Consider the following 10,240-nt stretch of genomic DNA (forward strand, 5'->3'; position numbering starts at 1 on the left):
TCTTATATTTAATGCGTTTCCCTCAGTTTTAGTTTGTTACCCCGATTTAGTTTTTTTTTGTCAATGGATTTATGAGTTTTGAACAGCGGTATACTACTGTTGCCTTTATTTTTAAATCTTTTGTCAATTGATTGTAATTGCGAATAAAAGTGACATGATGTTTTCTTTCGATCAAATGGTATCATATATCATATATTTGTTCATTTTTCTGTCAGTTGAAGTCTGAATCTTCTGGGAATTCTTCTTACTTTCCTTTCGTTTACAGCATATTTCATAATCAGCTGAGATTCGATATATGCTTTAAATTTCAGTTGAGCCCACATTTATGACGCGAAAACAAGAAATATAAGAGAACCTAGATTTCATTGGAGGCGACAACATTTAGGTTCAATATGTTGAAAAAGTTTGTTTTTTTTTTAATATCAATGATTTTGTCAAAGCTTAATGAAATTTTACGTAAAATTGGACAGAATCTTTTTATTCTCAAACAGTATCCAGACCATATAAATGATGAATTTTTATTGTTAATTTTCCCATATTCTACTGATAAAAGGAATTTCTGTTTGCATATATATACAGTCTGTGGTTGAAGTTTGTTACACTTCAATTACTTTGTTAACCCTTCATTGAATTTAATGAAACTTTTGCAGAAGTTTTTTGTGATTAACGTCTAAAGCAAAATTTTGAAAGTATATTTTTTTTCATTTTTCAATTGACATATACGGACTTATCTTTTAGCCCTTAACAGACGCTCTGTGATAATTGTTTTTTACATGATGATTTTGAAAAGCTTCAGATATTGTCATGAGACTAGGGTAGAAGTTAATATACCAGATCAAGAAAAAAAATCTAAAGAAAATGTTTGATTATTTAAAACCCTATTATAGACTGATAAAAGATTCAATTTTCGCGGGAAGCGGCAATCTAGCGAGAACCACGGCCATTTTCAATCAATTCTAAAAATATAACTAAACGGTCAATTTTGTTTAAACTTGTCCAGAACATGTATTGAGGCATACCTATTCATTGGTGTAAATTTAAAAAATATTAAACGACGGGAAAATTTTGGGGTTACTGAGGCCTACCCCCTTAAAGTAACTGGTTTGGATATTAACTCTTTAACACCAATGACCATTACATTTCAAATCAACACAATGAAAACATTAAACATAAAATATATATATAAAAAAAGTAGTCTATAAGGTATGTTCAACTTGATATTGATTAGTTTTTAATAAAAGAAATGCCCCCGTTTCGAAACCCACTGCTAGAAGGTGTTATAACCTGGGTCCGATTGGCTCTCAAACCCCTCGCCTTGGTTGGGGCGTACACTTAAACATATCCTAGCTACGGCCACTGAGTCTAGGTCTGATATGGTTCATAGGATGATACGTAACCAGGGTCGATATGTAAAAGGACATGTATTGAAATTTTTATCATATATTACCAATGTACGAATTAACCCACCGGGACCCACTCACGGGCTGATAACCCCAGTCCAAAAACACACATGGTATATCTCCAATAGAAAATAGGATTACATTTTTAAAGATCATAATTGTTTGTAGTGAAAATCTCCAGCATATATCACCCAATAGTTAGAAAAGAGGTAAATACATCATTGTATATAACATTCAAATGACGAATTTCGTAATATATGACATATTAAAAATGTACTTTAAACTTTTAATAATTGTTGTGTGCCAAAAAAAGACGAAGAGAAAAAAATATGTGTCAAAAACAGATGAAGAAAAAAGGATTATATATATGATAATGTGACAAAAATATATAACCAGCAATATTAACGGTTTTCGTTTCTTAACCCGTGGGGAAATCTCCACAAGCAGTGAAATTGTTATGTGTTTGGAAGGGTTCTTAAATATATTGTGTTTTTTCTGCAACTTTACAAAGAAAAATTAAGATATTTCCGTGTGGTCATTGGATTCCCTATAAAAGGAAATCATATACTGGCCCCGTATGTTCCCGTATATTCCAATAGGAAATCATATGCTGGCCACGTATATTCCAATATAGGTAATCATATACTGGCCCCGTATATTCCCGTATATTCCAATAGGAAATCATATACTGGCCCCGTATATGTATTCCCGTATATTCCAATTTAAACTAGTCTGTTTGAATTTTATTCTTGTTTTAAAGTTAAAACAATAAACTATATAAATTCAATATTAAACAAAAGTATAATGGACATGAGGAAAATGTATTCACCGCACAAAACGTCGTGTGCTTTTTCATTATAAACATATAAGGGAAGTTTTTCCCGAAAAAAATAAGAAAAAGACGAATTTTGGAAGAATCTGGTGCCATCTCGTACTTAAGAATAGCATTTATTATCAAAAAATGTGCATGTATATGTATAAAACCCCAGTCCCACTACTGACTAGACCACGAATGCACCACGCTCACCGCGATCTAAATAAATTCAGATCGTGGTGAGGTCGCGGTATGAGCGGCATGTTCATGTAAATTTCCGTTGCTTTCACGATGCTGCTACGTCCTCATTACGCTTCTACAACGATCCCACTACGATTATACCACGTTCTCACCGCGCTTATTCTGTGACCTCACTTGACTACGCTTATCAAGATCTTTCTACGCTCATCACGTTCTCACTACGACCATACCACGAGTTACCCGATTGCAACACGATCTTACCACGCTTCTACTAGCTCACAGCCGACACTCGGCTAACCGAGAGATTGGTCGGTTAATCTATATTGATTTTGCGGCTATATGGGAGATTGGTCTGTTAATCGGGTTGGTTATACGTCTGTTAAGAGTAAAATGCACAATTTAATGTTTAACTCTATTAAATATACAGATTTTTGGCATAGTATAAGAACCAAATCAAAAAAAGAAAAGTGTCTGACAAAATGATATCTATCATAGAACATTTTCCACTTGTAAAACCATTTCATAGTCTACGCAGTTTTCAGTAAAATTAAAAGGCGTCGCGTAAGTATGTAGTTTTCATGCTTTGATACGCATAGATTTTTTTTAATAATAGTCGAAACAAACAATTTTATATATCATTTAAAGGACACAAAATAGTACTTTGGTTCTAAAAAATAAATTTAAATTGGTAAATATTTCATAATTGTAATATAACGTGAATATTACCATGTTTTAGTGAAAATTATGGGAATAAAGTTTGTTAATGGGTTGGACAATTGAAATGGTGTCAGTTAAGAGTTATTTAGCCACAGTTATTTTTTCTACCTTTATATTTTCCCATAGAAAAAGTTAAGAATGAGATGTTCCTGAGTTAAAAAAAAAATGATAATACGGTGTTACAGTATCCAACGGAAGCGAATTAGCGCCACACAATTTTTTTTTAATTTTTCTTCCTATATTTGCACCTTTGTGATAAAACGCAGACCTTTGCGTTATAACGCAAACGTTTGCGAAATAACGCAAACCTCAAATATATTGATTTTAATTGTTCATTAAGTTTTGTTTAAAATGTCCGTCTGTCATTCATTTCGGTTGTGATTTACCAGTAAGAGCATTTTTATTTTGACTTTCTGTTTAAAGTAGCACGTTCTCAAATCCGACTGAAAGTGTCTTTCTAATACAACACAGGGTACATATAACGTGTTGTCATTCTCATATGCGCATGATATTTTTCACTGGACGTTAAACCCTAATTCATAAACATCATCCAATATTGGTTCTTTATTTCTATTACTTAATCATATGTTGTTTACAAATCATTCTCAAGAAGTAAATGGAAAGGAGCGAATGCAGCCACATTTGGTCATCTTAAGTTTTAATACATTTTATTCCGTTTAGTTCCTTTCTTCATAAGTGTAGAGGAGAAAGGCAGTTGTCCGCATGTAAACTTCTAGCATTTGTCACCAATATGAGTACATCGCAATCCGTTACTGTTTCAACACCCAGGGGTGTTTCATGTCTGTATTCTTAAACAATTATTATTTTTTCTCTCTTTTTTAGAAATGCATCATTCTCCACTGTCCTTATCTATTATTTTATATTCTGCCACTCCATCCAGATTATCGTGTATACCATGAGGGTTCGGATTGGGGGTGTTGTTTATTTCTGTATTCTTTAAATTGTTATGTCACGTTTCCTCCGTGACTTTTTTTTCCCTTTTACCTTTTATTTATCTTACTCATTATTCTTTCTCTATTCTTTATATTTTAGCATCTCAATAAATTTTACTTACTGATGTTTAGTTACTGTTGAGAATAGTTCGAAGTTATAACGTTACGTTTCCCGTATTTACGTTCACATGTTTGTGACGTTTCTTACACCTTGTATGGGCTTCGCCATTTTGTAAATATTATACGCAAAGTAAACACAACGCAAAGTACATATACGACTTATTTAGTTTATTCCACACATTTATGGTGCCGTGACCAGGATAAGATGGACAGCAAGCCAAAAGCAGTCAGAGCTGGTCACAAAAGTGCAGTAAAGAGACTTTTACGGAAAACGGAAGATGATTCAAACTTGGACAATGAAGAAAGTGCTGAACTTTTAGAAACATTAATTCAAAAACAGAAAATTATTAGTGCATTGGACGAAGATATTATGAATTCTTTAAAGGAGGAGGACATCGAGGAAGACATTCTAAATGCAGATGAGTACAAATTCTTTTTGAACACCAAAATACGACATTTACGGAAAACATTCGCAAACAAATTATGTACTGATAATGATATCCCACCGCATGATCACGCATTACCTTCTCACACTTTTGAAAACATTAATCAACACAGTTCTGTTCCGTACACAACACAAATGTATCCCGTTCAGCAACCTAGCAACCAAAATCACCATTTGCCGAAACTTACACTACCCTTCCTCAGTCACCGAGAAGCTAGATGCATGGTGAACAATTACAAAAGTCCTTGGTTTCAAACCAGTATTGGTCTGCCACAAGGATCTGTTATCTCCCCAATCCTGTTTAATATTTTTATAAAAGATATTTTTAAATCCGTGTCTGCAGACTGCTGTAAGTTTGCAGATGATGCAACTATTTGGCACTCACATTCAGATCCAAAAGTTATACAAGAAAAATTGCAAAAAGATCTAAATCAAATACAAAAATGGAGCAATGATTGGAGAATGAAACTTAGCATTCAAAAAACAGAGTACAGTATTTTCAGTAAAGAAAAAAATAAAGTCCAAAATATCAAACTAAAGCTTGGAAACACAATTCTAAAATACAACCCTAATCCAGTTATACTTGGATTAAAATTAGATGAACAACTAAATTTCAATAGTCACATAGAATCTACAGTAAAGAAAGCCAAAAGATCTTTAGGAATTATAAGAGAAATCAAGGGAATAGCATTAATACCAACAAAGACACTCATTCAAATATATGACAGCTTAGTATGTTCAATTTTTAATTATGCTAGTAGTATTTGGCAATCCAGCACTTTAAGTCATCTGGACAAATTAAATGAAATACAAAGAAAAGGGTTAGCATTGTGTTTAGATCTACCATCTCAATCATCCCTTGAAGCATTAGAAGTACTTAGTGGAACATTACCAATAGATTTAAGAAGAGAGGAAATGGCCATCAGAGAGTTAGGAAAAATTAATTCTTATAGTAATAATGTCCCAATTAAAAGAAAATTTGAAATTTGGAAAGAGGAGAAAAATCCAGAAAAATTTATATCACCACTAGGGAAAATGTACCAACAAACTGAAGATATGAAAGATACAGAATTGGTTGATATAGACAAGATAGAACCGCAGTATGAATACCAAGGTCTAGTATCAGTCATTAGAGCCCCTGACTACTGGCGTAACATAGGCAGCTCAAAATCCAGAACAACAGCCCAAATAGAGGAAGGAAAACAAATCATCTCGGAACAAGTCCAATCTCAAACACCAAACACAGCAGTTGCTTTTACAGATGGGTCATGTTTAGGAAATCCAGGCCCCTGCGGTGCAGGAGCTATAATTTACATTAATGATAAAGAAGAAAAATTAAAAAGACCTGTCTCTAACAAAGGATCAATCTTGCTAGCTGAACTTATAGCAATAAAAATGGTTCTGGACTACATAGAATCTTTTTCAAAAGAGCAAATTAATACTTTAACTTTATTTTCGGACAGTCAGACAGCATTAGGTATCTTAACTCTCAATTGGAAAAGTGACAGCTATCATCAAACCATTAACGAAATCAAAGGGAAAATAAAAAATTTAAACGAACATGGATTTTTAATAAACTTAAACTGGACACCAGGACATGCCAACATAAAAGGAAATGACGAGGCAGACTCCTTGGCAAAAGAAGCCGCTAAAGAAGCAGAAACGCTAGCCAGTGATGACATAGTGTTTACAAAACAAGATGTAAAAAAAGCAGCTAGAAATTCTGTTACAAAAAAATGGCAACGCAGATGGGAAAATAGTGATACTGGACGTCACTATTTCAGATTTCATCCTGAAGTTAAAGATAAAGTTAAAAAAGACTTCCCGTCAAAAAAAATGTACAACATAATCAACAGTTTACGAACAGGTTATTCTAAATTAAATGCATACCAATTTATAATAAACCAGCACATCAACTCGAAAACCTGTCATCACTGCAAACAAAAAGAAAATGTACAACACTACCTTTTTGAATGTGACCTGTATTCAGATGCCAGAGACAAATTATTTCATCAAATATACTTCATAACAGGACAAATTCCAACAGATCTAGACAATTTATTAACAATCAATTTGCCAAATGCAGAAAATATCAATCAACTATTAGCGGAGTACATAGAGGAAACAAACCGTTTTAGTGGATAATTTGATACAAATTTCTTTAAATTTTTTATATTTTTAATTTTTCATGCCATTTCAATAACCTAATAAACCATTTTTTAAATTTATTTCACTTCATACAATAATTCTATAATATTTTTAAAGCGCCACCTACAATATATAAGTACAAAGGAGAAACTACATTTGTGATAATTATTTTACAAGAGAGGATAATTTACAAGAGAGATTACTCTGTCATCACGACAAAGATTGAAGATTGAAGATACACTACCCATGTTTAACGGAGAAATTCTGACTTGGCAAACATTTTGGGACTCTTTTGAATCTTCCGTCCATTACAATGTAACACTCACAGACGTACAGAAATTTAGTTATTTAAAATCCCAGCTTGTTAATGATGCTGCAAGAACTATTGACGGGTTACCGCTCACAAACTCAAATTACATGGAAGCTATTAAACTTTTAAAGGAGCGTTTCGGACAATCGCATAAGATTACAAATGCTTATATGCAAGCTATGCTAGAACTTAGAGCACCACAAAACAACCTACTCAGTCTAAGGGGTTATTACGACAAGTTAGAGGCATACATAAGAGGTCTTGAATCGTTAGGCCGCTCCGGAGAATCGTATGGTGCATTACTTATTCCGATAATACTGAACAAGCTTCCGTCAGAAATACGACAACACTTAGCTCGTGAAAACGGTTCCGATAATTGGGAATTGATTGATTTGAGACGTGGAATTTTGAAAGAAATCACTATAATTGAAGCTGGACAACGTTCGTCGTCGTTTATGGATTCAATGCAGCCTACCACAATGACCGCATCGTTTTTGACATGCGCTAATAGAAAATGTGAACCGAGTAAAGTAGTTACATTCGATAACCGTGAGAGACAAACACAAAATATTCGACAAAAACCTTGCATATTCTGCCAGAATTTACATGACCCTGCAAAATGCCCAAATGTTACAGATCACGATACACGCCTATCAATCGTCAAAGAAAAGAAGTTATGTTTTAACTGTTTAGGATCACACCGTTCCGTAGATTGTAAATCGAAATATCGCTGCCGCCAGTGCCATCAAAAGCACCACACAAGTCTTTGCCATGGAAATATCTGTACTAATGATCAGCTAATGTCAGTTAATGCCGTAGTTGATGATAGCGAAAATACATTGATCGCCGCAAGTTTTCATTCGTCTGAAGAAAAATCCCGTTCGAACGTGCTTCTAAAAACTGCCGTTGCACCAGTTGGGGGAAATCGATATGTTGATACGCACATTTTGTTTGATGAAGGAGCACAGCGCTCTTTTGTTACCGAGGAGTTAGCGTCGAAAATAGATTTAGAAATACTAGGAACAGAAACCATACATTTATCGGCATTTGAAAGTACCGACAGCAAAGTCCGTCATTTGTCAAGAGCACGCGTATACGTAGAGTCGATAAATAGAACGAAAATTCCAGTTGAGGTTCTAGTAGTACCGAACATCGCCAGCCCGTTAAGCAATTACATCGGTAATGGTATACGAGAATTCAAGTACCTGAAAGGATTACGTTTAGCTCATCCGTTTACAGAAGACAACTCCTCTTTTGAAATCTCCTTGCTCATTGGAGCTGATTTCTATTGGGATTTCGTAGAGGATACAATATTAAGAGGAAATGGTCCAACCGCCGTAAAGTCAAAACTTGGTTATTTGTTGTCTGGTCCAATTCCGACGTCTTATCGTCAACAGAGTAATGTAGGTATGTACAACATATTGACATCGCACAAACCAGAGGAGTTGAATTTAGAAAGATTTTGGGAATTAGAGTCGTTAGGAGTAGATAGCAATACGACAGATGTTGAAACGGTAGACTATATGGAAACAAATCAAAAGTCAGCAATTGAATTCCGAGAAAACAAGTATATAGCAAAGTTGCCATGGAAACCAAATCACGAACCCTTGCCCACAAACTTCTTCGTTACGAAACGAAGAACAGAAAACGTCATTCGAAAATTAAGTCAAGATCCCGAAATGCTTAAGGTATATGGACAGATAATCAAGGATCAAGAACGCCGAGGATTTATTGAGAAGGTTAAGGATCCCGATATTAGTAAAGGTATTGTACATTATATCCCGCATCATCCCGTCAAGAAGAAATAAACGAAGTAACACCATCTGATGAATATGTGGAAGAACCAAACAACGAAGAAATACCGACAAGAACAATGCCCTTGCGGAAGGCATCAATTCGTGCAAAGGAAAGAATAAAATCATGGACTCGTTAAAGTTTAATTCAGATTCCTATTTTTGTGTTTTGAAGAGACAGTAATTCCTGCAAGTGTAAAATTAAATTTCTTTTCTTTATTGATGAACATGTGGTGACTTAAGTATACTATAGATATATATGACTTACCCAAGAGTGTCGCTGAGTACTCTTAGGTTGAGAGTTACACGGGTCTGTGTACAGCACCGAATTCCAGGCTCCTACGATCAGGGAACACGTCTGTCAGCTTGGCCGTCTATATTAACTCTAAGGGAATCCCCGACCATTCGGAACTCTCTTGACTAATACATATGATGTTTGATTGTACCTAACCGGCGTACTCCACATTCCTCTCCCTTCTATTTGATAGGATTTCGTTACCGTTCAAGTTTTCAGAATTAAGTGTTGTATAAAGTTCTTCTGCAGATCCAAAACAGAAATTATCTAACATCAAAAGTCTTAGATTAACTAAAGCCGTTAAAACATGAACACACAAACATATATACAGGTACGCAAACGTGACAAATGTTTTTATCCCACACATATAAAGAACACATAAAAGTTAAAGGAATATCTACTAAACAAGGCTTTGTACAGTTTTAAAATCAACTGAATCCATGAACTAATGCTTTATTTTGTACAACTTCAGAGCGTTTGAAGTTGTAACACTGGCCATCTCCATGAGAGATACATTAAATAAGTTTGCCAATTTTTGAGCTATGTCATAAGTCATAGATGGACAACCTGTTCTTCCTCCTTTGTTACTTAGGTAAGGCGCATCTGTCTCAATAATAATATCGTTGATATCCATGTTACATACTGTCGATCTTATATCAGGATATTTCTCTTCCATCAACAAAAAAGGGGAAATCCCAAATTTACAATTCGGAAAGTAACTTTTCCATTTCCTATACATACCAATGTTACCCCCGAAACAATGTCTATGTAGATGATGGTCCTTTTCCAACACTTTCCTCATAACTCCTAAGCATTTGTCGTCTGTACTATCTTCTCCAGACAATCCCCTACAGTGGATGACTACTGGCAGCTGTTTTACCTTAGCCAACTGTAGCTGGCTATCCAGAACTTCCATTTGCCTGCTAATATCCCGCTCCGATGCTTGTTGAGCGTCCAACCCACATTCCCCAATTGCGCATACCTTTTTTGCCTCGACCAACACTTCCAGGTCCGACAACCAGCTCTCCATCTGTCGTTTTGTTT

At 34.8% G+C, this 10,240-nt stretch overlaps 2 protein-coding genes across 2 annotated transcripts; both read left to right on the plus strand.

Moving 5' to 3' along the window:
* Nucleotides 1-4,863: 4,863 nt before the first annotated feature.
* LOC139484656 (uncharacterized) lies at nucleotides 4,864-7,036 on the plus strand. The gene has a single exon (XM_071268488.1). It carries the CDS (start codon nucleotides 4,873-4,875, stop codon nucleotides 6,793-6,795), a length of 1,923 nt encoding a protein of 640 aa, XP_071124589.1. The 5' UTR covers nucleotides 4,864-4,872; the 3' UTR covers nucleotides 6,796-7,036.
* Nucleotides 7,037-7,044: 8 nt separating this feature from the next.
* LOC139486700 (uncharacterized) lies at nucleotides 7,045-8,916 on the plus strand. Its single transcript, XM_071271623.1, has one exon. It carries the CDS (start codon nucleotides 7,045-7,047, stop codon nucleotides 8,914-8,916), a length of 1,872 nt encoding a protein of 623 aa, XP_071127724.1.
* Nucleotides 8,917-10,240: the final 1,324 nt, after the last annotated feature.

The sequence above is a fragment of the Mytilus edulis genome, chromosome 8 (genome assembly GCF_963676685.1).
Source record: "Mytilus edulis chromosome 8, xbMytEdul2.2, whole genome shotgun sequence".
NCBI lineage: Eukaryota > Metazoa > Mollusca > Bivalvia > Mytilida > Mytilidae > Mytilus > Mytilus edulis.